Source organism: Phocoena sinus, chromosome 20 (assembly GCF_008692025.1).
Source record: "Phocoena sinus isolate mPhoSin1 chromosome 20, mPhoSin1.pri, whole genome shotgun sequence".
Taxonomy (NCBI): domain Eukaryota; kingdom Metazoa; phylum Chordata; class Mammalia; order Artiodactyla; family Phocoenidae; genus Phocoena; species Phocoena sinus.
This window is the reverse complement of record NC_045782.1, coordinates 1,193,995-1,220,644: the sequence shown is the minus strand read 5'-3', so window position 1 is coordinate 1,220,644 and position 26,650 is coordinate 1,193,995. Positions and strand designations below refer to the sequence as shown.

The window sequence follows — 26,650 nt, the reverse complement described above, 5'->3', positions numbered from 1 at the left end:
TCGGACCGGGGCACGAACCCGTGTCCCCTGCTTCGGCAGGCGGACTCCCAACCACTGCGCCACCAGGGAAGCCCCAGAGGAGTATTTCTAGAAGCATCTTTTATTTACGTATTTTTACAACAGCTTTATGTGTGAGATGAGTGAACGCACTTACTATACAAGTCACCCATTTAAAGTACACAATTCAGTGGTTTTTAGAGTACTCACGATCACTTTTAGAACATTTTAATCCCTCCAAAAAGAAACCTCAAACCCATTAGCAGTCACCCCATCCACCCCCCAAATTCCCAGCCCTAGGCAACCACTGGTCTATTTTCTGTCTCTGTGGATTTATCTAAACATCTTTTATTTTAAGGAAGGGGAGCAAGGTTCAGGAGGGAAAACTTGGTGAACTGTAGGGATGAAAAGAACAAGATGGTATAGAATTTAAAATTCTGTGGGATATGTGTTTTAAGGATCGTCTTCTCTTCCATCGTTTTGTTTTCCTTAATTCATTTTCTGTTAATTCCTTCCCAGGTGCTAAAAGCTTTGAGGAAGATTTCCTCTGTTCCTTAGGTGCTGTGGGAATCACCTCGGTTATGCTCGGCTTCTGAGGGCAAAGTATGAGTGTGTAATAGCATCTCTTCTCTTTACTGGGTTATAGCTTTGATCAGAGCAAAACGTTCAACTGAAACGTCCCAGTGTTCAGCGCCTGTTTTCTTCTCGTCAGGTTTACAACATCATTAAGAAGGAGAGTAACCGGCAGAGGGTCGGCCTGGAGCTGATCGCCTCCGAGAACTTTGCCAGCCGGGCTGTTCTGGAGGCCCTGGGTTCTTGCCTAACCAACAAGTACTCCGAGGGGTACCCGGGCCAAAGGTACGTGAGTGTCATCCAGGCCTGCCTCCGAGGCAGTGAATCAGGATGGAGTCTAAAACTGGGGAAATTTCAGAAGACAGCCAAGTTCTCAACAGCGGGGCCTTCTGTTTCCTCTCTTACAATTCCCAGAGGGTGGCGGCACCGATGCTGTCAGGGCAGGATAGTCGGGGTCCATTGGACCGTCCCCCTGGGGCCTTTCTGGAATACCAGCCAGGCCCGAAGGAGCAGCTGCCGGCCGTAGCTGAACCTCCAGAGGAATGTCAGTGCTTAGTGGAAGGTTGTGCAGGGAATCGCCTCTGTAGCAGGAAGGGGACCCCGAAGTGAAAATAACCTCTCATCCTAGAAAGCGTTTCAGCATTTTAAGTGCTGCGTTTACCTACCCAGTGATTTCCGTCAACTCCTTCACCCTGAGAACCACAAGAAGTCGTATTCATTTCTGGTTTTCATTACAGTCATTGTGAGGCAAAGATGGTGATTCCCGAATTAACACGAGGTTTTTGCAAATTTGTACACTTGTGTCCCAGAGGACACGGAAAAGGGAGGGTCACCTTGGAGTGGAGATGCCATGCTACACTGATTAGAGGGTCAGCACTTTTGGCCCCCGATGCCCAACCCCCTGGAAGGGGCAGGGTGGGGCAGCCGGAGGGCAGTGGTTGTGGGTCACACAACCTCCCTTACCTTGTCCCACGCGTCTCCTTCATTAAGCTGTTCCCAAGGTGAGTCCTTCATGATAGACCAGTGATCATAAGTAAAGCACTTTCCTGAGTCCCGAGTTGTTCCAGTGAATTATCGAACCTGAGGGGTTTGTGAGCACCCCAGAATTTGTAGCCACCTTGGGCAGCAGTGTGGGTGGCCTGGTGACCGGGGACTTTCTCCTGACGTCTGAAGTTGGGGGTGGACTTGTGGGCTTGAGCCCTCAGCCCGTGGGTCCGTGCTGACTCTGGGTGGTCAGTGTCGGAACCGAGTGGAATCACTGGACACCTAGTTGGTGTCCGAGAATTGGCCGTTGTTGTTGGAAAACCACACACACTCCAAACCCCAGGCTGCCCCGGGGGTTCCGGCATTTCCAGCTGACCTTGTAGAAAATGCTTCGGTGCCTCTGCAGAGAGGTGTGGTACAGAAGCCTTGCTGCTTCCTGCTGGGGCTGAGGGCGCTGTGGCCACAGCAGTACCCCCCACCCCAGCCCTGTTCCCATGGCGACATGAGTGAGGGGCATCCGCTCTCTGGAGGGTCAAGTCGACCGTGGCTTGGATCCCAGGCCAAAACCGAATCCCTAGCCCAGAACAGAATGGGGTGCGTGGGCAGATGGGTGTGTGTGTGGGGGGGGGGAGGGGATGGAGGGGAAAGTGGGGTTGCGGAGGGACAGCAGCCAGGGCCGCGTTGCCGCTCCCTGAGCGCTCGCTGACTCTTCACCCCCGAGCCTCATTTTCTCGCATTTTAGCAGCGCGAAGCGTGGTCACACGCCCTCATTTTTAGGTATCCACAGCCCGACCACAAAGTAAGCACGCTCACCCCTTTTCAGATAAGGAACTGGGGAATTCGTGAAGGAGGCTGCTCCAGTCTGATGGGCCCTGTTGCCACGTGGCTCCTGCCACAGCTCCCAGCTGCCTCTGTGGGAGACTTGCAGTGACCTCAGATCCCGTCCTGTCTTTGCTCCCCTGGAAAATGGTGCAGCCTGACATCCTGCCCGTCCACAGCTCTGTCCCTGGCGTGGGCTGCTCTCCCGCAAGCTGTGGGAGACCAGGCCCTTTGGGTCACAGAGCAGGAAGTATGAGGCAGAAGCGACCCTCCAGATCAGTCCGTGAAGCCCCTTTCAGCTGTAAGACTAGTTCTGTGGTTTTCAGTTCCTTCCCTGAACCAAATAAGACTGTCGTTAAAAACTTAAATAGGTGTGCAGATAATTAACTCGTTTATTCATGGTAAAATACTCTTTTAAGAGGTGATTATTAACCATGTTCATTTTCCTGTTTTGTTAGTAACGTCAGTTAACCTTTTGGAGCATCGTTAGTGTTCAGAGTTAATATTTGAAAACAAGATTGATCTAGCATTAACGGCTGCCTGATACAAGTTGAAAAACAAAGTTCTGGTTTGTATTTTCTATCACAGTTTTATTGAGATGTAATATGCGTGCCGTTCAGTCCCCCCAGGTAAAGTGTTCAATTCTGTGGACCCCAAGAGTATGGTAGAAGGGTATCGGGGCTTTGTCCCATTCCTGACACAGCTCCCAAATCCCTTGAGCAGCTTTTGCTACTCACGATGAGCCCTTCCCACCGAACCTAGTGTGTGTTAAGGGGGTGACACTTGGTGGCCCCTCGAGCGCTTCGGGATGGGGGCTGGTGGCCTGGCTGGAGAGCTGGAGACCCAGTCAGTCGTGGCAGCCGATCTCACCGGTCAGGCCTCATAGTAACCTGAGCAGCGAGGCTTGGGGACCGTCCTGCCTGGCGGACACATCAAGGTGCTGGGAGGGTGGCGCCTGGTGGGGAGCGTGGAAGCTCCAAGCCCCTTCCCCATACCCTGCCCACGCATCTCTTCATTTGTCCTGAGTTGCATCCTTTATTTTTAAAGTTTATTTTATTTATTTATTTTTGGCTGCGTTGGGTCTTCGTTGCTGCGCGCGGGCTTTCTCTTGTTCCGGCTAGCGGGGGCTACTCTTTGCTGTGGTGCACGGGCTTCTCATTGTGGTGGCTTCTCTTGTTGCGGAGCACGGGCTCTAGGCGCACGGGCTTCAGTAGTTGTGGCTCACGGGCTCAGTAGTTGTGGCTCGTGGGCTCTAGAGCACAGGCTCAGTAGTTGTGGTGCACGGGCTTAGTTGCTCCGCGGCACGTGGGATCTTCCCGGACCAGGGCTTGAACCCGTGTCCCCTGCGTTGGCAGGTGGATTCTTAACCACTGTGCCACCAGGGCAGCCCAAGTTGTGTCCTTTATAATTAACCAGGAACAGTAAGTAGAGTGCCGCCCTGAGTTCTGTGAGTCCTTCTAGCAATTGCTGGACCTAAGGGGGTGTTACAGGAGCCCCAGGCTCATCACACGGAATGGGGGGGCCCAAACCTTGCAGGTCCTGTAGGTCTGGCGCTAACTCGGGGCAGCTAGGTCAAAACTGAACCGTAGGGCAACTGGGTTGTCAGAGCTGGTCGGTGTGAGGAAAAAGCCCACACGTTTGGTGTCCGAAGTGTTGTGAGTACAAACCTCACATTCCCCCTCTTTAGTGTGGTAAAATACGCATACCGTAGAAGTTACCATTTTTAAGTGAAAACTTCAGTGACATTAAGTACACTCTTGATATGGTGACCATCCATCTCCAGAACTTTTTCATCTTGTGGAAGCAAAGCTCTGTACCCATGAAACAGTGACTCTGGCCAACAGGCACACGCAAGACGTTCAGCATCGCTAACCACCGGGGAAATGCCGATCAAGACCGCGGTGAGGGGCTTCCCTGGTGGCGCAGTGGTTGGGAGTCCGCCTGCCGGTGCAGGGGACGCGGGTTCGTGCCCCAGTCCGGGAAGATCCCACATGCCGCGGAGCGGCTGGGCCCGTGAGCCATGGCCGCTGAGCCTGCGCGTCCGGAGCCTGTGCTCCACAACGGGAGGGGCCACGACAGTGAGAGAGAGGCCCGCGTACCGCAAAAAAAAAAAAAAAAAAAAAAAAAAAAGACCGCGGTGAGATACCACCTCACACCCCTAGGAGGGCTACTATCCAAAAATAAAATGACATTTGTTGGCGAGGATGTGGAGAAACTGGAAGCCTTGTGCTCTGTTGGTGGGAATGTGAAACGGTGCCGCCACTATGGAAAACAGTATGGAGGTTCCTAAAGAAAACTAAAAATAGAGCTATCATATGATCCAGCAATCCCACTCCTGGGTGTTTAGCCAATAGGGTTGAAAGCAGGACTTCAAATAGATATTTGTACACCCATGTTCATTGCAGTATTATTCACAAGAACCGAAAGGTGGAAGCAACCCAAGTGTCCACTGTTGGATGAGTGGATACACAAACTGTGGTCCATCCATACACTGGAATGTCCTTCAGCCTCAAAAAAGAAGGAAATCCTGACACTTGTTCCAACATGGATAAACCTTGAGGACATTATGCTCAATGAAATAAACCAGTCACAAAAAAGACAAATACTGTATGATTCCACGTAGATGAAGTTCCTGGAATTGTCAGAACAAAGTAGAACTGTGGTTTCCAGGGGCAGGAAGGGGGTGGGGAGCTGTTCTTCAGTGGATACAGAGTTTCAGTTTTGCAAGATGAAAATGTTCTGGAGATCTGTTCCACAACAACGTGAACGTTACTGAACTGAATGCTTAAACATGGTTAATAAGATGGCAGATTTTATGTTATGTGGTTTTCACTATACTCAGAAAACATATATACATTTAGTTTAAAACTTTTAAAGCTGTTTGTGACCACAAGGCCTAAGTGTTAAAAATTTCTTCTGGATTGAGTTATTACAAGTATTAGTATACAAATAATAAAAAATACAAATGCATGATAAATTTTGATATGGAATTACTCAACCAAAAGTAAAATTTTATTAGAATGCAACCACTGTTCCCCACCCCGCCCCTGTGAATTGACTCCTGTGGGCACCTCACATAGGTGATCACACAGCCGTGACAGTGTCCCTAAGGTCTGTCCGCCCCTCCTCACAGATGGCCAGACACAGCCCCCTGGGCGCTGGCGGAAGCTGTCGCGTGGGTTCAGGGTGCGCGTTCTCACCCTTGCTCCTCCGTCCTCAGTGCAGAGGTGGGCTGCGTGGGCCCACGTCCCCTGCCTTCCCTGCAGGTACTACGGCGGGACGGAATTCATCGATGAGCTGGAGGTCCTCTGTCAGAAGCGAGCGCTGCAGGTCTATGGCCTGGACCCCCAGGGCTGGGGAGTCAATGTCCAACCCTACTCAGGTAATCACCACGTCCAGACAGGCCTGGGCAGACCCCTTCCTGCCAGCCTCCTGGGGATCCCGCTGGGCTTGGGGTCTTCCCTTGTCGCCCTCGGCTGCTAGCTACACGAGCGCCTCCCGGGCAGCCCCCGTCTCTGAATGTCCCCACCAGGGGCACCTGGGGCCAGAGGAGTGCATCGCGGCCAGGCCTGTTGTGGCCACCCTGGTCGACGGCCTTGTGGGCAGGAGTAATTGCACCTCCCTGGTCTGCCCGCTCCAGGCTCCCCCGCAAACTTCGCGGTGTACACAGCCCTGGTGGAGCCCCACGGCCGCATCATGGGCCTGGACCTGCCCGACGGGGGCCACCTGACCCATGGGTTCATGACCAACAAGAAGAAGATCTCCGCTACGTCCATCTTTTTCGAATCTATGCCCTACAAGGTACAAGTGTGTCTCTCCGCAGCTCCACAGCCTGTTCTCAAAGCATCCAATGCTGGGCGCGCCCGTGGGAATACAGAGCTTCATTCCCAGGCACCTCAGGGAGTACCCCTGTCACTGTCCTTTCGCTGCCCTGGGGACCCTTGGGTGCTCAGGGCTCGCAGGGGATGGAGCGCTAGGGGCTGAGCTGAAGCGCAGGGAGACGGGCGGGGAGGCGACTGACCACGGCTTTCAGCCGCAGTCGGGGTGCTGGCTGGTCCAGAACCGGGGGGGGCGTGACAGCCAGACCCCCCAGGGGTGGACCCAGCACGCAGCCCTCCACGCCGGCTGAGTCCCTGCAGGTGGGGGGCTAGAGCTGGGGCCGTGTGGCCACCCACGCCTGGCATGGTGAGAGTAGCCTGTGTCTACACCCCCGCCCCTGCCAGACATGACTTCAGCCAGCTGCACCCAGTACCCGCCTGTGCCCGGCATGGGACCAGCCCTCGTCATCATAAACAGTGTGGTCAAAAACCGCATGTAAGGTTGGTGGGCTCGCGGAGGCGTGGCGGCTTATCAACAGGGACGACCAGAGTGGGGTGGAAAGCAGGTAACCTGCATCGTGGCTTGTGGTGCATGGGGTGCTGCTTCCTTGTGTCTGGACCCGTCTCCGGTGTTTCTTGTCGAATGGCCGCCCCTGGTCATTTCCACGTGCCCCGCCACCCACTGAGCCACGGCAGCCGCGCAGCATTACGCTCGCTGAGCTAACTTTGCTCTTTGAAAAATCCAGCCAGCGAGTTCCCTCCTCTGCCCGCCGGGCTGCCTCCCTGCCAGGCCCCTCCCCAGCCCCTGCCCCTGCCCTCTCTGGGGGACCGTCACCTCCCGGCAGTCGCCCCACACGGGCAGACAGGAACCGCAGCAGGAATCTCTCCTCTCCACTTCCTGTTGCTGCCCTGTGACGAATGCCTGTGAATCCTTCCAGGAGCTGTTGTATTGTTGAATTTTCAAGATACAAAAAGCCTTTTTAAAAAATCCCACAAATTTAAAAAGCAAAATGTGGAGGGAGAGAGTAGCAACAGATTTTTTTTTTTTTTTTGGTAATCAGTCTCTTTTAAAACTTTTTTAGAATTATGTCCAATTTTTTACTGTGGGTCAGCTGTTGATTTTTTATTAAGACAACAGTTTCTTCACCGAGTTCAGGTGACTGAGGAGGAACCGGTTCACGCCCTTGAAACAAAGCCCCAGACCAAGCCCCAGAGCATCCTTCCGCCGGTCCCAGCGACGTCTCACACAAGCTCCGTAACTGTGCTAAGCTGTAGGCACCTTTTTCATTTGGAAAGGGCGCCTACCCAACCTGAATCCTCCCCCCGCGGGGGCAGGGGCTTCCAACCACCTCCTCCCCAGGGGCTCCCATGCCCCTAAAGTGTCCCTACAGCGACCCCTCTGTGGTTATACCCACTCCCCAGCACAAGTGCTTTAACACAAGTTTAATAAACTGAAATTACTAAGAAATGAGTTCCCCCCGACCCCGTGAAAAAAAAAAGGCTTTGTGTTTTACATGCTGCACATGGATCCGTGGTCTGCTGGGAAGGGATTTCTGTGTATGGGGTGAGGTCGGTGCCCCGGCGACAGGTGGGCACCCACCTGGCCTAGTGCTGCGACCGGCCGGAAGGCCTCCTTCCTGCAGGGCCCCCCTGCCGCCCCCGTCCTCACCATGCGGGTGGCCTTCCAGCACAAAGGATTCTGCTTCTGAGCTCAGTTCTGTCTGTCAGATCGTCCTGCAAGCACACGCTGCCTTAATTACTCTTTTTAGGTGTTTTTAAGTTTTTCTCAATAGTGCTTTGTGCAGAGGTCTTGTTCATCTTTTGTTAAATATTTCACAGTTTTTCAAAACTAATGTAATGATATTATTAAAATTTTGTTTTCTATTTTTTCCTGCATATATATACATATATATATATATATATATACACACACACACACAAATATAATTGACCTTTGTTTTTCAGCCCTGTAACCAGGGGCCTTGCTGATCCGTTACTGGTTCTAAGGGGCTCACCTCTGGTGCCCAGGCCTTCGTGGTGCACAATCGAGGTGTCCGAGTAGCGTCGGCCTGGGTGGCCTTTGGGCCCCCGAGCCTTTCTCTCTTCTTTTCGCCTCATGTGTCTGGACTAGACGGACATGGGGTGAGGCGGCGGGGCCTTCGCACCCGCACACGTGCTGCATGTTTGTCCCTCTGGTTCCTTCTGTGGCGAGTCAGGAGCAGGGCTCGCTCTTCGCCCAGGACCCCCAGGGCATCCTGTCGGAGAGCCATGATGCCTGGTTGCCTAAGCGCTTGTGCCCCGTCTCGCCCACAAGTCCTGGTTGGCAGCGAGGGCAGCAAAGAGCTCTGGGCAGGTGGAGGGTGTCCTCTTACCCTCGACAGCCAGGCAGGAAGAAGTGGCCCAAGCCCCCGTCTCCGTGCTGTCCACAGGTGAACCCCGACACCGGCTACATCAACTACGACCAGCTGGAGGAGAATGCCCGCCTCTTCCACCCGAAGCTCATCATCGCAGGTGAGGAGCCCGGCAGGGCCCCAGCCTCTCACAAACAAGCTTGTGTGCTGTTCCCACCCTGTCCTCATTCCCTGCTGGTTTCTGCCGCACAGCTGAGCTGCTTGGGTCTGTTTCCTTTTCTGTCAGGACCATTAGTCCTGCACTGTTCCCCAGAAGCATCTGGACACGTTGGCCCCTGCCTAGTTGGGCTGCTAATGGCCAGGGGCCGCCCCAGCCACGCAACACAGGGGCAGAGAGCAGGGGGTCGCCTTTGGCACAGGCGGGATTTGCAGGCGTCCCTCGTTTCCATCCTCAGGCCTTAGAGGGGGCAAGGGTGGCTTTCAGACATCGTGCCCAACCGAGGCGGCTCTGCTCTCGAGCTGACTCAGTGTCACCCTTGCCGTCTCAGGGACCAGCTGCTACTCCCGGAACCTGGACTACGCCCGGCTGCGTGAGATCGCTGACGACAACGGGGCGTATCTCATGGCCGACATGGCACACATCAGTGGGCTGGTGGCAGCCGGCGTGGTGCCCTCCCCCTTCGAGCACTGCCACGTGGTGTCCACCACCACCCACAAGACCCTGCGGGGCTGCCGCGCCGGCATGATCTTCTACAGGAAGGGTGCGCTCCTGGGCGGGGCCAGGGCTGCCTTTCTTCTTGGGGCCCACAGTCGGTTTAGGGAGCTGGGGAGACTGACCCAGATGCTGTAAGGAGCAGGAAGCCCTGAGCACAGCTGTCCAGGTCCGGGGGAAGGGGGAAGGGGAAGGGTGTCCTGGGGGCCAGCGTCCTGTGGCTCAACTTATCCCGTTGAGTGGAAGAAGATGGGGTGACAGGAGGGTGTGTGTGGCTGGCAGGGCTTTAGCAGACCTCGCAGTGCAGCGTTATTGGTGAACTTACTGTAGCATGTTCTCCCAGAGAAAGACTCAGTCATGAAACCATAAGACACTGATGTGTAAACCGTAGTAGGAGTTTGTCGTTTGAGTGAGGAATTTTTCCTCCCCATAATGGAGCCTACGTGCATGTGTCCCCTTATTTGGGAGTCCCATTCCTGAGAAGCAGGATTAGGGTCCCGTAGTCTTCAGTCCCGGTGCAGTAACCTCACGTCAGCAGAGAGAACCCCCCTCTGGTGACCGCATCTCTTTTTACCCCCTGCGGGACCCCGCTGGCCAGGACTGGATACACCATGTGCCCACTGGGCTTCTCAGAGCCCTGCTGCCTCTGTGCCCCTCAGAGGCCCCTCCTCAGTTGTGTTCAGGTTTCTGAGGCAGGCAGCCTTTCCCACCTGCTGGGGAGACGTTTGTTTTCCCCACTGTATGTTGGTGATATTCGACTGACCCTCCAGGCGGAGCAAGTCCTGGCTCTGCCATGGATGTGCTGTGTGATCTTTGGCTAGTTGCGCAGCCTCTCTGTGCCTCAGTCCCTCACCTCCAGAGCAGGGATCATAATAATAGTACCTGGCCCTGGGGACTGCTGTTGTGAGGATCGAATGAATGGATTTAGGGAAACTGCTCAGCGCAGTTCCTGGCTCACAAGAAGCTCCATGCCAGCTCCACTGGCAGCTCTTATTACTGGTCCTCAACTTTTCTCAGAAAGGAAGCTGCTTCTCCGTTTCTGGCCAAATGAGTCACGTCTCCCCCAAAGGAATCATCTTGGAAGACTGCTCTCTTGGACAGTTCTTTGAGGAAACATGCCCGAGGCGTATTCTTTGTTACTATCTCAGTGGAGGGACATTTTCATCTTTCCTTTCACCTTTTTTTTTTTTCTGGCTGCACTGGGTCTTTGTTGCTGCACGCGGGTTTAGTTACGGTGCACGGGCTTCTCATTGCTGCCAAGCACGGGCTCTAGGCACGTGGGCTCAGTAGTTGTGGCACGTGGGCTCAGTAGTTGTGGCTCGCGGGCTTTAGAGCGCAGGCTCAGTAGTTGTGGCACGTGAGCTTAGTTGCTCCGCGGCATGTGGGATCTTCCCGGACCAGGGCTCGAACCCGTGTCCCCTGCACTGGCAGGCAGATTCTTAACCACTGCACCACCAGGGAAGCCCCTTCCTTTGACCTTTGAAGGGTCAAAGGAAGGGTGGTTCCCCCACCCAGCCCCCCTGGGAACAAGCACCCTCCCTGGCCTGCAGCATTGCCTCCAGGAGTGGGGCCGGGTCTGTGTCCAGGTGGGGAGAAAACAGAGGGGATCGCCTGTCCCATGTCCCGTGTTGTCTTTTGTCCAGGAGTGCGCAGCGTGGACCCGAAGACGGGCAGAGAGACTCGCTACAACCTGGAGTCACTCATCAACTCTGCCGTGTTCCCAGGCCTGCAAGGGGGCCCCCACAACCACGCCATTGCTGGTAATGCAGACCCACCTGCCCAGGCCCCGTGGCCACACGCCTTGGGCGGCTCCCCCATAGCCCATCCCCCAGAGCGTGTGCACTGTCTAAGAGGTGCTGACGAGGCAGGGAAGGGGAGCATTGCATATGTCAGCAGGGACAGAGGTGACGGCCACTCCACTGAGTCGGGCAGGCCCCACCTGAGCCCCTGAGAAACCGTGGGGAGGGGACCTGACAACGGAAGACTGCCCAGCCGAAGGAGCACGTGAGCGGGCGGGCGGCCCTCCCCTGATCTCCTGGCCTCCAGGGGAGAGGACGGCGACACCCGTGTCTGACCCTCGGCCTTGACTTTGGGGCCACGCTGGTACCTCCTAGGTCCTATTCCATGATGGCCCAGCAGCCGTCATAGACATACTCCTTCTCTGGTTGTACCCGAGCCTTAGAAAATCTGATGACCTCAGAGCTTTTACTCCGTCTTTGGAGCACAGCAGTTGGTGGGGGAGCCAGGACAAAGGTGTCCTGTCCCCATTGGGAGACCGTCAGGAGAAGTACCGGTGTATACGAGAAGGGGTGTGGAGGGAGCAGTGAAGGGGGAGTTTTAGGCTCCAGAGTGGGCAGGGGCCGCTCCCCTTACACCCACCCGCTCAGCGCCCTCCAGTGGGGGGATGCCAGCCCTCCAGCCTCTCCAGGCCGTTCTCCACACACGGACTGGGGGCTCCTGTGCCAGGACGTGGGCACGTGGTTTGCATCCTCCTCCATCTCTGTGCCCCTGTAAGCAGCCCTGGGGATCGAACAAGGTCCCAGAGGAGTCTGGGTGTGCAGGTAGATCAGGCCTGTACCTCTCATCTGGACTCTGCTCTGAAAGGTGCATAATTTGGCATCAAAGCATCAGCAGCTAAGTGATCCGTTTACACACGTCGAGCTTAAAAAGGACATAAAATCCATCTTGCTGGGAACAGCTCTCCCCTGGTGATTTCCTTAGCCCGAAACTTCATGCTGGAGAGAGGCCGCCTCAAAAGCACTTGCTCAGAGAGAGAGGTCTGAGGCTTAGCCGGGTAATTGCAGGGTTAAAAGGGATCATTTTGGGAGGAGATGTAACCTGCCGCCCTGGGTGACACCGAGAAGCTGGGAAGCCCGATTGGAGACGGGTGTTTCTTTGACTCACGGTCTGTCTTCATCTCCTGCCAGGGGTGGCGGTGGCTCTGAAGCAGGCCATGACTCCGGAGTTCAGACTCTACCAGCGCCAGGTGCTGGCCAACTGCAGGGCTCTGGCCGAGACCTTGATGGGGCTGGGCTACAAAGTGGTCACAGGTACGACAGGAACCGAGCCCGTCCCGACCCTGTCAGGGTGTGGCTGTAGGGTCGTGGCCTGGGCACGGTGGCCACAGCCTTGGGGTGACTCGGGATCCCCGCAGCTCTGTATACACGACCTCGTTCAAACCTCGAGATAGCTTTGGGAATCACTGGTCTTATTTTACAAATGGGCGTCTGAGGTTCCTAAAGCCACGTGGCAAGCAAGGGGGCTGTGGGTCCAGAGCCGTGCATCCGCTTAGGCCACACGCGTCTTTGAAGCCGCGGTCATCGCCTAAGTCAGCGATGGGGGTCTAGTTAACCCAGGGATTAACTAGAGTTCAAAGTGAAGATCAGGTGCTTGGAAGATTCCTTGGGCCGTTCCAGAAAGTTCTTCCTTATCTCTTCTGCACCACTTTGAAAATACCATCATCCTCGCAGGATTGGGGTTAAAGCACACAATGGCTGGCAGTGTCTGCACCTGACGTGCCCGTCACCCTGTCACCTAGACTGCCCACTGCCCGCTACTCTGAGGCCCCCTTAGAGGGAGCCTTGAGGGTGGATTTAGAGAGAAGGGGCACATTCCCAGATGACGTCATCACCCCAACAGGCTTCGAGGTGCTGCCCTGGCACCTGACAGGTTGGGATGTGGCAGCAGGCCGCCTGGGCTGGCCGTTTGCCCTCAGCCCCCTCTGCATACTCAGGTTCCCTTTTTAAACTACTCTGCTTCTTCTCAAACCCTGAGGCCCTGGGGTATGTGGTCTTCAGCAGGTGATGAAAGCCCCGCAGGACACGTGGTGGGGGTCACACACCCCCATTTCTTTGAAAGAGAAAGATCCCTTGGCTCGGCAGGGGGTTGGCTTCCATGTGTCTAACCTGGTTTCCAGGTGGTTCTGACAACCACTTGATCCTCGTGGACCTCCGCTCCAAAGGCACAGACGGCGGCCGGGCTGAGAAGGTGCTGGAAGCCTGTTCCATCGCCTGCAACAAGAACACCTGCCCAGGTGAGCGTCCTCAGCCCTCTCCTGTCTGCACCTCTCAAGGCCGATGGTGACTTGGCTCTGGGGACAAGATGTGCAGCGTTGGACAGGGCCAGGCCGTGCTCCCCTGCCCGCCCCCTCTGACACGGCGCTGACCCCGCTGGGGACGGAGAGGGAGAGGGAGGCTGGGGCCTCTGGAAAACCAGCTGCATTTCTCAGCGGGTCGTGAATAAGATGTGGGTGACGCCCCTGAAACCCAGACAGATGCTGCCCTGGTGTCAGGAGCAAGGACCACGTCGCAAAAGGCGGCTCTCCTGATATTTCAAGTAGCGCAGCCGAGGTGTAAGCCAGCGTCCGTGGGCCTACTCCTTTTGCCCACGAGCCCCTTCCCAGTGCCCGACGGTCAGTGGGGAGACGGGTGCAGCCCAGGGACAGAGCCTGTTTCTCTTGAAGGTGACAAAAGCGCCCTGCGGCCCAGCGGACTGCGCCTGGGGACCCCGGCGCTGACATCCCGAGGACTCTTGGAAGAAGATTTCCAAAAAGTTGCCCATTTTATTCACAGAGGTGAGGAGAGGCGTGGACACTGGCCGCGCGGGGCTGTGCGGTCGGGATGAAGGACGGCTCTGCGTCAAGGCTGGAGCAGGGCCGGGAGCCAGAGCATCGCCCAGCAGACCGCGTGGGCTGAGAGGGTGGCGGGCGCGTGGACGGCAGAGCAGTCGGGCCCGGCCGCCGGGGGCACGTGGGCAGTGGCGTCTCTCGCTGGTGCAGGGATAGAGCTGACCCTGCAGATCCAGGACACGGTGGGGGCGAAGGCTACCCTGAAGGAGTTCACGGAGAAGCTGGCAGGGGCTGAGGATCACCAGCGGGCTGTGGCGGCACTCAGGGCGGAGGTGGAGAGCTTTGCCGCCCTCTTCCCTCTGCCCGGCCTGCCCGACTTCTAGAGGAGTGCCCGCCCGCCCAGGGACCCAGCGCCCTGGAGGCCCCACACAGGCCTGTTTCGGACTTTGCTTTTTTTACCTTGTTCACAAACCAACATTTGTTTAAGGCTCAGTGTTAGTCATCCTAGGACAAGTTATTAAGGAGTTTAAATCTGAACCTCACTTTCTCACAGCTACGTATAGTTGTTCTGGAAAAATGAAATACAATTTAGCCATTCAGCCTTAATTATCCGGACGGGTGGAGGGCAGGGTCACTGGGAAGACTCCACTCTTAAGAGTCCCTGGGCTTCTCTGACTTGCTGCGGCAGCCAGAAGCACCGAAGTTCGAGCTTGGAAGAGCTGCCCGTTGCTATCTGCTCCCCCGTGGGCACCAAAGGAGGACTCGGTTATAACCGTCGCAAACGAGGAGGGAGCGTCCTGGCCCTTCTGCTGTGCTTTCAATCAGAATCACAAGTTAGACGGCTCTATTCGGGTGCCACCCAGCTCCGTGGGAGTGCCGCTTACAGCACCTGGGCAGGAGGGGGATGTGATCCCCCTCCCCCAGCCCAGGGCAGGCAGGCCAGGAAACCTGGTCCCAAGCCGCTGAGCAGACAACCACCTCCCTCCCGTGATCAGGAAACCAGAGGTCACCTTCCCACAGAAACTTTATTTTTCACAAATCTCAAGTGCAAAACATAGATGACCATTTATAATAAGCACAAGTTTTTAACCACAGAATGTCTACAAGAATTATAGCTTTAAAAAATACAACCAATTTTTATATCTCAAAAATATCTCAACTCAAATAAATTAATTTCTTAAAAAGTACACCTCCTACTATTCGTTTGGCATGACTGGTTGAACTCTGGTGCAGCCACACCGGGAGCTGCAGGCACGCGTGTGGCATGTGCAGCGTGCTCTCGCCCTGGCCGCAGTGACCACGGCTCACCCGGTGGGACTCACGCTCACACACGACGAGGAGCATGCAGTAATAATACAGCTTTTCAAAACACGACTAACACAACGTCCTCACGCACTATGCTTCGCACCGTGGCCTTAACACAGCTGCAGTTGACGCCCCGGGGCTCCAGCGCAGCGGGCAGGGCGGCTGCCACCTCCGCAGCTGTGGAAACAGCCTTACACCCAGGAGCTTGACTCTTCCCCCCCGCCCGCAGGAGACAGAGGCCACCACACAAGCACTCCCGGGAGGCTAGGCCCCAGACCAGCACTTGATTCATGGCCAAGTGCTCCCTCCTCCCTGCAGCTGAAACCAAACCTCAAAGCAGGACAGGCTCAGAACAGCTGGCTGTGCTCCAGCCTTAGCTGAGGCTAGGCTGGTTTTCCTTCCAGCCAGAAGTAGAGATTTGATACTTTTCCTTTTTGCAATGTTAATACCATCTCTCTCTCAAAAATTCCAGTTGTATCAGTTTCTATCACAATATTAGGAAAAAGCCAGAAAGCTAGCTGGTTTGCTTCAAAGCACGAGCCAAGGCACTTTCTTGAGCCTCTAGGGAGATGGGAGGGAAGAGCTGATGCTGGCTTGGGGGGCTGGTGCCTCCGAAGGCTGTCCACAGGGACTGATGGACCGCACCAGCCCAGGAGGGCTCCTGCCTGTGCAAAGATGACGTGGGCCATGTGGAGAAGCTGACCGGCCAGGCGCCATCAGGCTGGGAAGGGGGGGGGCACGCGCCCAGCAGTGGTGCAGTGGGTGGCGAGCTGCGTGCAAGATCTTCCAGGCCACTGGGCCTCCGGGGACGTGTCACGAGCTGCAGCAGCCCTGGCACTCTGGGGAGAATCTATCGGCCATCCTGGGATTTTGACATGGGATTTGTTACTTGTTTGGGGATGAAGTCTATGATACTTCGCACACAGTAACTGATCTGAAGCAAGAAGTTCAGAGCTAGATAGGAAATGGCAGCTGGGCTATCACAGCTCATTTCCAGATTCTACTAAAGGAGTAGGGCCCCCAGGGCCACAGGTGCTAGAAAAGGGTTCAGCTGATGTCTACCGTGGAGCTTCTGGAAATCACTACTGCATAAATGCCAGCCTGGGCAGGTTCTTCTTAACCTGGACTGCTTTAAAAAGGCAGGGTGGGGGCTTCCCTGGTGGCGCAGTGGTTGAGAGTCCGCCTGCCGATGCAGGGGACACGGGTTCGTGCCCCGGTGTGGGAGGATCCCACGTGCCGCGGAGCGGCTGGGCCCGTGAGCCATGGCCGCTGGGCCTGCGCTTCCGGAGCCTGTTGCTCCGCAACGGGAGAGGCCACGGCAGTGAGAGGCCCGCGTACCGCAAAAAAAAAAAAAAAAAAGGCAGGGTTGGGGGGCAGGTAATGGACTGGAAGTGAAGTTGAAACAAACCTCAAGGTTTTGGTGCCTGGGCCTTCGAGGCAATACTTAGGATTGAAAAAGTACTAAGAGCACGGACACCCTCTGATTTTTGAAGCGTTTCTCAGCATTTGGACGCTTGCTGACCTATTACCAGGGAAAACCTCTTAAGATTCCCGACGAGATGAGTTTGTTGCACAGGCCCCCACCACTCAGACTCAGGTGCGTCTGAGACTCCTGGCAGGTTCCAGTCCCCAGCGTGGCGGGGCCGGGAGGGCCTGGTTCCCCTTTGAGCTCCCTTTGAAGAGAAACATACTTGGTTGGCATCAAGCATTCTGTGAAACTGCCACACTGCAAAGCTGGATTTTAACCAAAATTTAAATGCTGCAGTTCAGCCACTAGTCAGCGAATACAGCTCTACTCCTCGATGAAGAAACAGCTCAGGAGGGGGACTCCGGGTGCCCTCTCTGCGGCCGCCCCACGGCCAGGCCTTCTCGCACCGGCAGGGCTCGCCCGAGGCGGAGCTTCTGCACAAACACCCTCCAGAGTGGACTTTCGCTTCTAGGAGGCCAGTGTGACTGACCTGCTGCCCTTTCTGGCTTCCCAGGTGCGAGGTGTGAACCGCAGAGGCCATGTTGGTGGCCCGGGAACGAAACAGGGGTGGGCCCATGATCACTTCCCATCTGGTCATTTGGGCCCCACGGACCGCTCTTCCCTCGGAGATAAGGTGTCACAAGCTCGTGTCCCAGAAGGCCCAAGTAGATGCAATTAGCCACCTACCTAGAAAACAAAGCAGCATCTGAACACAAGGGGGGCGGTGGTAACAGGAGGGCAGCCTTCCCACCAGCACCCACACTGCACATTCGGAAGCTGCCATGTGGTCCCTGGAGACGCCTCTCCGGGGGACACAGGTGACAGCACAGGTGCGAGGACCCGAAGAGACGCGGTGGCAGCCCTGTCACAGTGGGCCTTGGTCACAGCCTCCGGAGCAGAATCACACTCTGGCAGGAATGGGGACCCTGACCAGAAGCCTGGGCAGGGAGGGCCACGGGAAAGAGATGATACGAAGCCTCCTTGGTCACCAGGGGGTCCTGACCGCTGTGCTGTGCTGCAAAGCTGGTGGCGGACCAGGTCTCAACAGCAGTACTCTGACGACACAGAACACGGCCCTGGCAGACACGCACGCATGCTCAGGAGCAACCACTATGGCTGGTTCAGGTGCATTTTACCACAACGTGGGGAAAAAAATTAAAAAGCAGTAACACCAAGAGTTCTCCCTGCTTAGGGACAAACAGCTTAAGGAAGAAAAGTATGACATTTTCACGGTTGCAAAAAACCATCCACCTACACACACCAGTGGTAACTGTGTCAGGAGGGTCCTGGTGGGTGAACAGGAAGTGGGGCTGGGACTCAGCTGGGACGGAACGAGCTGCTGTGCGTGTGCTCCAGGCCGGCACGGCCTTCCCGGAGGAGATCCCAGCCCGCTGGCTGCCCCGCGCCCGCGACACCCCGTGAGGTAGTGAAGTGGTAGCGACGGTCTGCGGTGACCTCTGCCGGGCGAGCGCCAGCCCACCTGCAGACCCTCCCCGAGAGGACAGTGTCGGCACCCCCAGGACAGCTGGTGGCTCCTCGCCCGCACAGCAGGAAGCCTGTGCCCAGGCCCCCACGACAGCGGTTCTGATGACCAGGGGCCAGTGACCGGTCACTCCGCTGAGCCTGGGAGCCCAGCGGCAGGCCCCTCCGTGCCTGGCGAGGACGTGAGGACAGGGCAGGGAGCATCCAGGGGCCTCCCCTGGGAGGGCGGCTCCGCGACGGCACGCGAAAGGCCCGGCTGGGGTCTGCACTAGGCAATGGACGTCCCATCGTCCTGCTTTCGACCAAATCATCCAGTTAACGGCTGCTCCCCTTGACGTTGCTGCGCAAGAGGGCCGGCGTGGTCCTCCCTGCAGGCTCCGCCTCCCTGTCCCTCATCAGTGCCGAAGCTTTCTTCTGCCCTGGCCCCCAGTCCCGACCCCAGGCCACTCTCCCAAGGGGCCGCGAGCTGTTACCGTCCTTCCAGATGCCACCAGGGGGCCAGTGCCCCCACCGTCCTTGCCCAGAGCCATCTGGGAACCACGGCTGCCACCTCGGTTTCCTTCCCACCAACAACACCAGAAGTCTAAACAGCTCAGAAGACCCCCGGTCACGCCAACGCCCTCCCCGTACCGAGTCACGGGTCTTGGTCACAGTGGCCGGGCCTGACCTCAGATCTTGTACAGGAAACTGGGGACGTAGTCGAACCTGAGCACGGGCTGGCCGGCTGCGGAAGGCTCCCGCGTGTAGTGTAGCTTCAGCAGCTCTGCCAGGTACTGGACCACCTTGACGTCTTCGTTCACCAGCCCCAGGTTCAGCTGCAAGAAGCTGGCCTGGCGGCTGGCGGCCAACCCCTCAGCTTCCGTGCCGCGGGCAGGCAGGTGCAGGTGGCGGCAGAAGGCATAGAGGAAGGCCTTGGCGCAGAGCTGCGTGAGCACACTCTGCACGTGCAGGGAGTAGGTGCTGCCCCGCTTGATGTGTGTGCGGTGGTCTGCCAGCCGGGGCACCAGGGTGCCTCTGTAGAGGGGGCAGCGCAGGGTCTTCCGGTCCAGGTCCAGGATGCTCGTGTAGCGGCTGTAGCGGCTCAGGGCGTGGAGGGTGCCGGCACTGGCGGGGGACGCCACCCTGAAACACACAGGCCAAGGTCAGGAGGCAGAAGCCGGGGTGGGCCCCTGCCGTGAGGCCAGCCCCCACCCGGCCCCACTTGCCGGCACACTCTGGAAGGCAGGTCTGGCCACCACGACCTTCAAGGCTCCTCAGCCCTCTCAAGACCGAGGTCAAGTGCCTAGTGTGGCCCACGAGGCCCTGACGACCTGCTTCCTGCTGCCCCTGACGCCCCACCTGTCACTCCCCAGGCTTTCCGTGGGGCCCCTTGTGCTCTGCCCGGAACACCCAGCCTTCCTGGACCTGTTCGCTCCTCTCGTTCTTGCTCTGTGACCTGGGGCGAGGTCCTTAACTTCCGAGCCTCGTCTGTGAGGCAAGGACGATGGTCCTGCCTCTGGGGTCACAGCGGAGGCACAGGCTGTGGCGCTCAGGACAGCGTCTGGCCCTCGCCACCGGCCTGGCACTGACCGGTGTGGCGCCAGGAGCTCCTGCAGACCCAGGACCGTACCCCATGCCGTGCCCGGCACATCAGAGGCAGGCAGGCCGGGTTCACTCAGCGAGGGAAGGAGGCCGGAGTGTCGGCCTCAGTAAGCGGCCCCTGACCACCCCGTCTAGACCAGGTCTCCCAGAGGAGCTGGGATTACCCTGCAGAGTCCAGCAAACGGCTGGCTGACCAGCCACTTCACACACTGACGCTCCGCTGGAAGCCGGGGCTTGTGAAGTTGTAAAAGGACCGACGGTCTCTTGGGACTGAGGTCACCTCATCATACTTTCCCCTCAGGGGTGTTCTCTTCTTGTAGAGAAGACAGTCGTTTATCGTGCGCCTAGCGTATTCCAGGCAGTGACCTGGGGCCTGGCCTGGCCGGGAAGAAAGGACACGCACACGAGCCGGCCCAGAGAGGGGAGGCATGGCCTCCGTGTCCACAGCAGTGGCCGCGGGCTGGGAAGGCACTGGAGGAGGGGCCTCGGAGTCCTAAGAGAGGTGGGCTCTGGGGACTGCAGAGCACGGCAGGCGCAGGGGCAAGCGGGGCCGGGTACCCCACCACAGGCCACGAGGAGTCAGACTTGCCGGCGGCTCCCCGCCCGCTCCTGGGTGACCCTTACCTCCCCCCCAGGGGGCTGGGCCATGAGCTAAATGCCTCACCTCATCTTCCTGCCCTGCACTCGGCTGCCACCCACCTCAGGCCAGCCTCTCCCCAGGCTCTGGCGCCCCAGCCTACTCCCGTCCACGGCGGCACCACCTCTTTTGCGCCTCCAAACTCTTCCTTCATTGGCTCCCCCCAAAGCTCCTCCGGAGGCCAGATGACACGGGAGAAGGTGTGGCCGGGCCTCTGTCCCTCGGGCAGCACCCCGCCCACCCCCGTCTTGAACTTCATTACGGCCCATCTGAAGCCGAGGTGGCGGGGGGACTCTGCACAGATGAGGACACTGGGCCCGCAGAGGGACTGTGGCTTGTCCTAGGTCACCCACGTAGAAGGCGGCTGAGCCGGGATTCAACCCAGGGCCTCTGACACAACACCAGCACCTCCCCGCGCGGAACGGAGCTGTCTTCCAAACAGTCCAGGGCCTTCTCACTGCTGCTTAGTAAGCAACCCGATTATCGCTGGTTTTGATTTATAATCGTGGGAAACCAACCTGATTGTTTATCCATCTCTTACACCCACAAATGTCTGATCTGACTGACAAGCATTTCCAGGCAGAGGGCCTACTTCAGTGGAAAAAGAAAAATCCAGGGCCAATGCCACTGGTGGTTCTGGGGTAAGAGTCCTGAGGAACAGTCCTACACACAGTCCAAGTGCCTGCGGGGGGAAGGGACTGTCCTAGGCCACAGCTCTCGGATCCCAGACTGATCCAGCACCCGGGACCGAGCCCCGTAGACACACAAAGGCACCCCTCTGCTCGCACCCTTAAATGCTGACCCTCAGGTGGGCCTCCACCTGCCTCTCCATCTCAGTGCCGGATCTGACTGCGGGGCCGTCTCACTAGCCACCTGCAGCTCTGGGCACCCCCGGGGCCGGGGCTCTGCATGCAGGAGCCTCCACGCCCGACAGCTGGGGCCACGGCTCGTCCCCTCATGGCGCCGCCCCACCGGGTCCGCTGCTCACCGCCCGGGACGCCTTTGGGTGAGCCGCAGCGAATCCAGTTCCCTCTCTCCTCCTGGCCCCTCGGCCGACCCTCCAGTGACACGTGCCCTGGGGGGCAAGGCCCCTGACCCGTCGACTGTGGTGCCCGCCGGAGCAGGGGCCTCCGGGGGCAGATCTCCCGATTCCCAGCACCTGTGCGTGCTCAGGGGTGTGGGAGGGAGGGCTTCGTGGGACGAGTCACCAGACATTCCCTAGAAAGGTCTCAGCTGTCACTGCTGACAGGCCTCCCGCTTTCCTGGAGGGACCCTCCATGGTTGAAGTCTGGAGGCGAGGGCCTGGCTCCACCCGGGCCACCTGGCCTGCCTTCCACACGGCGATCGGCGCCCCCCTCCACTGCCCCCCAGGACGTCAGAGCAGCGCCTGCACGGAGCAGGCGCAGGTCAGACACGACGGGTCCCCGACACTTGCCAGCACGAGGCAGGTCTTCCTCGTGCAAATGTAAACAGCCTGGGGGAGCGCCAGCCCACGGGGTGGTGACGCTGGGACGGGAGCGAGGGCAGCCCTGTCACGCAACGCCCCACTGCTGACGCACCTGTATCCTGGCTCCAGGCACAGCGGCTGGCCTGTAATGGCTCTCAGTAAGTATCTGGCAAATGACCACTATTTTCCCAGGAGGGAGGAAGGCGCTGCCCAGGCGCCCACTGCGGAGGAGCAGCTCACAGCCCCCTTCCAGGGACACTGCCACCTGCCGCTACCCCCGCCTGCATCCCAGAGACATCGTGATTGATCACAGCTGGCTCCCCGGTGCAGCCACGCCGGGCCGCAGAATCCTTCTCAACACAGCACTGCAGTTGGGTGCCCAGGAGAGTGGAACTGACGTGAAGGATGCACCTCATTTGCCTGCCACCGCGTTCTAAGGAAGGAAGCTCAGGGGAAGCCTCTGGAAAGGGCAAGGCCATCCCGAACCTGGTCCTCGATAAGCCAGGTGATGTCGATAAACTGACTGTGTTTTAGATTCTCCACCTTTTGAGGCAAAAAAAATCAAAGGTCAGGGGTTGAGGTGAGAGGAGAGAGTTGGAGAAGTGAAGGTGTGTGTGTAGGGGCCGCCCGCCCGTCATCCCACCGAGAAGAGCAGCCAAACACAGTCCCTTAAAGGCCTCCCCCCACCCCGACCCCAGCTCAAACGTGGCGCCAGCAGGGGCGCGGGGGCCCGGGCACCCGCTGAGCCTCGGCCCTGCGTCCACACTCCCACGATGCCCACGGGCTGGGCTTGCCCCGGTTTGGCAGGCCCGTCCTCACTGTTCCCCCACTGCGACCCCAGCCTCCCTGCCACTCAAGCCAGAGACCCCAGACCTCCTCTGGGCACCCATCCCACGCCTCCCATGTGAGGCGCCCCCGTCAGAGCTCTTAGCTCCCTGTGCCGCCGGGCTCTGGCCTCCGGAGCACGAATTCTCCCAGAGCAGGGCCCCTGCCCAAGACCTCCAGCTCGTACCCCAGCCCCGCCAGCACGGCCCGAGAGTGAAGTGGACGTGGAAGCGCCCCGGGCTTGAATCCCACCACCATGCCCCCACGGGGCGGCCAGGGATCGAGCGAGTCAGGTGGCCGTGAGCGGGGCGAACACGAGGCGGCTTGGGACGGTGACCTCACGGACGCCAGGGACCCGCGTAAAGGCGCTGACTGCCACGGGGAGGAAAGGGCTCCTGCCCTCTCCGTAGTCCAGAGAGTGGACTCCTACCATCACCCAGCTCGACGCGCGTGAGTCTCAGGTGAGCAAAGGCAGGTGCGGGGAGAGACGTGAGCCCAGTGCGCACACCAGGGCAGAAGTCCCCCGAGCCAGACAAGCAGAACGTGGAAAAAACCCAAAAGAACCTGCTACAGCACAAGCCGGTGACGTGGGGAAAAAGGAGAAAGCTTCCGGGGGGCGGGGGGAGGGGATGGGCTCCTGGGGCAGAGGGGACAGGGGAGGGAGAGCCGGGGCGGCTGCCTCTCCCAGCACCCCTGCCCTCCTCAGATGCAGACCCCGCCTCAGTCATTTACCCCATAGTGTGAGTTAGAGTCTCAGCAGGGACCTGAGACCCAGCGGTCCGGTCGTTCCCAAACCTCGCTGCATACCGGGCGAACTCCACGTCGTACCCCAGGCCAACCCAATCGCAACCCTGCGGCATTCTAGAAAATCCTCCCAAACCATTCTGACACAGCAGGGTGCAGACCAGGTTGGGAACCACTTAGGAACTGCAACCCCTCGTGTGACAGACAAGGCAACAGGTCAGAAAAGGGAGAGGATTTGCCAAAAGCGACACAGCGAGTTGGTGCTGGGGCCAATCTGGAAGCCAGGCCTCCTGGTTCTGGGGCCACCACACCGACTCGTGAACCTCACCCAGAGGGACGGCCACCTGAAGCCTCATCTCTGACCAGCCAGGGCCCATCCCCACCACCTGTGACCAATTACCTCTGCAGACCAATAAGCTTCCACTTCTGAAAATCCGTGATGTGCAAAGGAGAGGACACCCAGTGCTTCACGGGCTTGGCGTGGAGGCTGTAGCTGGGGACAAAGATGGACAGCGCGGTCACAAGCTTCCTGACTGCGGCCTCCTCCTCCCCGAGGATCACGAGCGTCCTCCCGCTGAGCAGGGAGTAGATGGCTGGGTGGGCAAAGGGGTACTGGCGGATGAATCTTAAGGCGTTCTGGCCCGCTCTCTTCTTATGCCTCTCGGAAGAGGGGCCAGTGGGAGGAACAGAAGAGGGAGTCCTGTCGGAGCTGGCGGAGATGACGCTGCTCCCGTAGCTGGTGGCGTCAGAGTGGTCATCCAGGCTGGTCTTACTGCCGTCCCGGCTGGCCAGCAGGTGGCTCGGGTCCAGCTCATAAGCAGGGAAGCCTTCGGAACCGCTGTCTCGGGAAGAGGCATTGGCGTTTTCCACCGAGAAGTCCATGTGGAACTCCTGGTCCTTCTGCCGGTAGTGCTGCGGGGGGACACTCACGACCCCGTACTCGTCAGAGAGCGCGTGGCCCGGGGTGGAGAGCGGCACCCGCAGAGTGCCACCCTCCCTCCCAATGCAGCAGGAGTCTGTCTGTGACGGGGTGACTCCCGAGCCGCCCTCCTCGGCCTCCCCCAGCTCCGGCGGGCTGAGGCCTGCCTGGAAGTGGATGGCTCCCCCGCCGTCATCTGCGTAGGACTCTTCTTCATTAATGGCACTTGGGTAACTGGCCTTGAAGTCGTCGGGGATGAGGGCCTCAGAGGGGCAGGTGCTGAGGACTTCAATACTGTCCCCGCTGATCGTCCTGTGGCTGACAGCCTTGCTCCGGACCACCTGGGGGCTCAAGGGCACCGTGAGGCTGGCCTGGCTGTCAGACTTAGACAGCACAGAGGTGGACTTCTCCGTGCCAAGAACCTCAATGCTCTCTCCACTGCTGATGCTTCCTTTCATGTCCATATCCAGGTAGTCCAAGTTTTCCTGGGGGTCAAAACTGCTTGACTCTGTCACCTCCACTTCCCTGGACCCCTCCTCCCCAAGTTCCTGCTCCATCTTGATTAGCACGGACTCCACACTGGACTTGTAGGAGCCCACGCTAATTAACACTTGAGGAACTGGACATTCTTCTACAGACCTGGAAGGCGGCCTGCCGTGACTAGGCTTAGGGCGTGCACTCTCCTGTTTCTCTTCCCCCCTGCCGTCGACCTCTACCAAGTCTTCAAAGAGGAAGTTTGTGATATGCTGTTGCTTCAGGAGTGCTCTGTCGATCTGGCTGGTCAGGAGGTAGCACAGGTCTCCTCTGAAAATGTGCTCAATGTGGCTGAGCTGGGCCAGGGTCTGGGTGAAGTACTCGGTGTCGCAGAGCTCTTCCAAGGTCTTCAGCTTCTTGTCAAAACACTTGGTGGACTTTGCTTTGATGAGTTTTGGGGTGTAGGTGGGTCTGCAGGTGTAATGGTCTGTGTCAGCAGACTCTTCGGGGTCAGAGGTAGTGGCTGCCTGGCTGGGCGGATCCTGGGTGTGCGCCATCTCCCCAGGACACAAATCGGGCCCCCTCAACTTCCGATGAGGGTACGAGCGGATCTGCCTCAGCAGGTCTTGATGTTCAATGATGGACTTCTCCACACTGGCCAGCTCATTGGCCTTCTCGATGGCCTGAGATGAGTAAAAACCTTTGTCGTTGGCTTTCTTCTGGATCTCTGTCTCGGTGTGCAACACTGTCCTGGTGTAATCCAGGTCTTTCAGTTTTTTTTCAAGTTCCCCAGCAAATGCCTTCCTGTTGCCTGTTTTCAAGCACTCTGAAGCTTTGGAAAATTCAGCTGAGAGCTCCTGGAACTGCTGCATGATTTTGTGCTGGTCTGCTGAGATATAAGCCATACAAAAGGGCCTCACGAAGCCACGGGCCTCCAGGTCGTACAGGGTGAGGTGGTGCACGTAGGCAAAGGCCCCCTCCTTGGAGTCTCCCAGCACGACCTTGGAATCCTCCACGAAGTTCAGCTTGGGGTAGGCAGAACCAGGGGGATGGCCCACGAAGGAGGCCTGGTAATCCACAGACATGATCCGCAAAGAGAAGTAATTGAGATCAAAAGTACCGAAAACTTTGGTGTCATTGGGGATGGTCAGTAAGGGCTGGGGTCCCACCTGCTCAGAGAACTCGGAAATAAGGATGAAGTCCCGAGAGAACTTGGCCCCGGACAGTTTGGACCATGGACTGGCTCCTTGGCTGGCGAAGGGGAAGAGCGGCACCGAGTACTCCTCGGGCAGGGCCGGCTCATTGTAAGGTTCCTCCTCGTATTCGTCCTCTTTGGTGAAGGCCACCACGTCAGGGGCGCTGATCATATTTCCAGATATATGGTGAGTACATTGAGAGGAAGTGGGAAAGAATGCGGGGGTAGCCAAAGCCAGGGAGCCAGGCCTCTGGAGGAGGAAGCAAAGTTCTTACGGGCTTCTTTGCGCCCTCGGGGGTACGAGGCAGCCGATCACATACCCGCGGGCTCGAACTCCCGCAGCCCCTCAGAGCTGTGGCTCCTCCAGAGCTCTCGGAGGCTTGAAGAACTCCGCGAGTCGGGATGACCGGGAGGCCGGCTGCCCTTCTACTCTTCGGGCGACCACAGCCGGCGCAGGGCACCCGCAGAGAGGTCACCGGCACTCCCCAGAACCCACCGCCACGGCAACAGCCTCAGCCCTGAACAGGTGCCCAATGAGGGGGTACGGGCCGCCGCACGGACCATCCAGGCGTGGCAGCCCCCACGGCCCGAGAGCAGAAACCGTCGCGACTCCCCGGACGCCACAACCCAAAAACTGCTACCGCGGCGCCGCCATCTTGGTATCACATGACTCGAGACACCGTGCCGCGAGACCCGGAAGTGTTCGCGTCAACTTCCTATCCGGAGAGCGGCGTCTCCCGAGGGCTGAGCGG

The 26,650-nt window shown here is 58.1% G+C and overlaps 2 protein-coding genes across 2 annotated transcripts in view; one reads left to right on the top strand and one right to left on the bottom strand.

Annotated features, from left to right (window-relative positions):
* Nucleotides 1–18,673, top strand: part of SHMT1 (serine hydroxymethyltransferase 1) — a 25,525-nt gene extending 6,852 nt beyond the window's left edge. Inside the window, exons 3-12 of the mRNA XM_032615776.1 lie at nt 710–855; nt 5,640–5,755; nt 6,014–6,174; nt 8,621–8,702; nt 9,091–9,303; nt 10,898–11,014; nt 12,182–12,304; nt 13,171–13,287; nt 13,717–13,827; nt 14,032–18,673. Coding sequence (XP_032471667.1) covers nt 710–855; nt 5,640–5,755; nt 6,014–6,174; nt 8,621–8,702; nt 9,091–9,303; nt 10,898–11,014; nt 12,182–12,304; nt 13,171–13,287; nt 13,717–13,827; nt 14,032–14,204 — 1,359 coding nt within the window. The 3' untranslated portion in view covers nt 14,205–18,673. The remainder of the gene's footprint in view (nt 1–709; nt 856–5,639; nt 5,756–6,013; nt 6,175–8,620; nt 8,703–9,090; nt 9,304–10,897; nt 11,015–12,181; nt 12,305–13,170; nt 13,288–13,716; nt 13,828–14,031) is intronic.
* Nucleotides 14,828–26,544, bottom strand: SMCR8 (SMCR8-C9orf72 complex subunit). The gene is made up of 2 exons (XM_032615775.1): nt 23,711–26,544; nt 14,828–19,198 (listed from the first exon to the last, which is right to left on the bottom strand). The coding sequence occupies exons 1-2, from the start codon at nt 26,068–26,070 to the stop codon at nt 18,745–18,747; spliced, it is 2,814 nt and encodes a 937-aa protein (XP_032471666.1). The 5' UTR covers nt 26,071–26,544; the 3' UTR covers nt 14,828–18,744.
* Between the last annotated feature and the right edge of the window lie 106 nt (nt 26,545–26,650).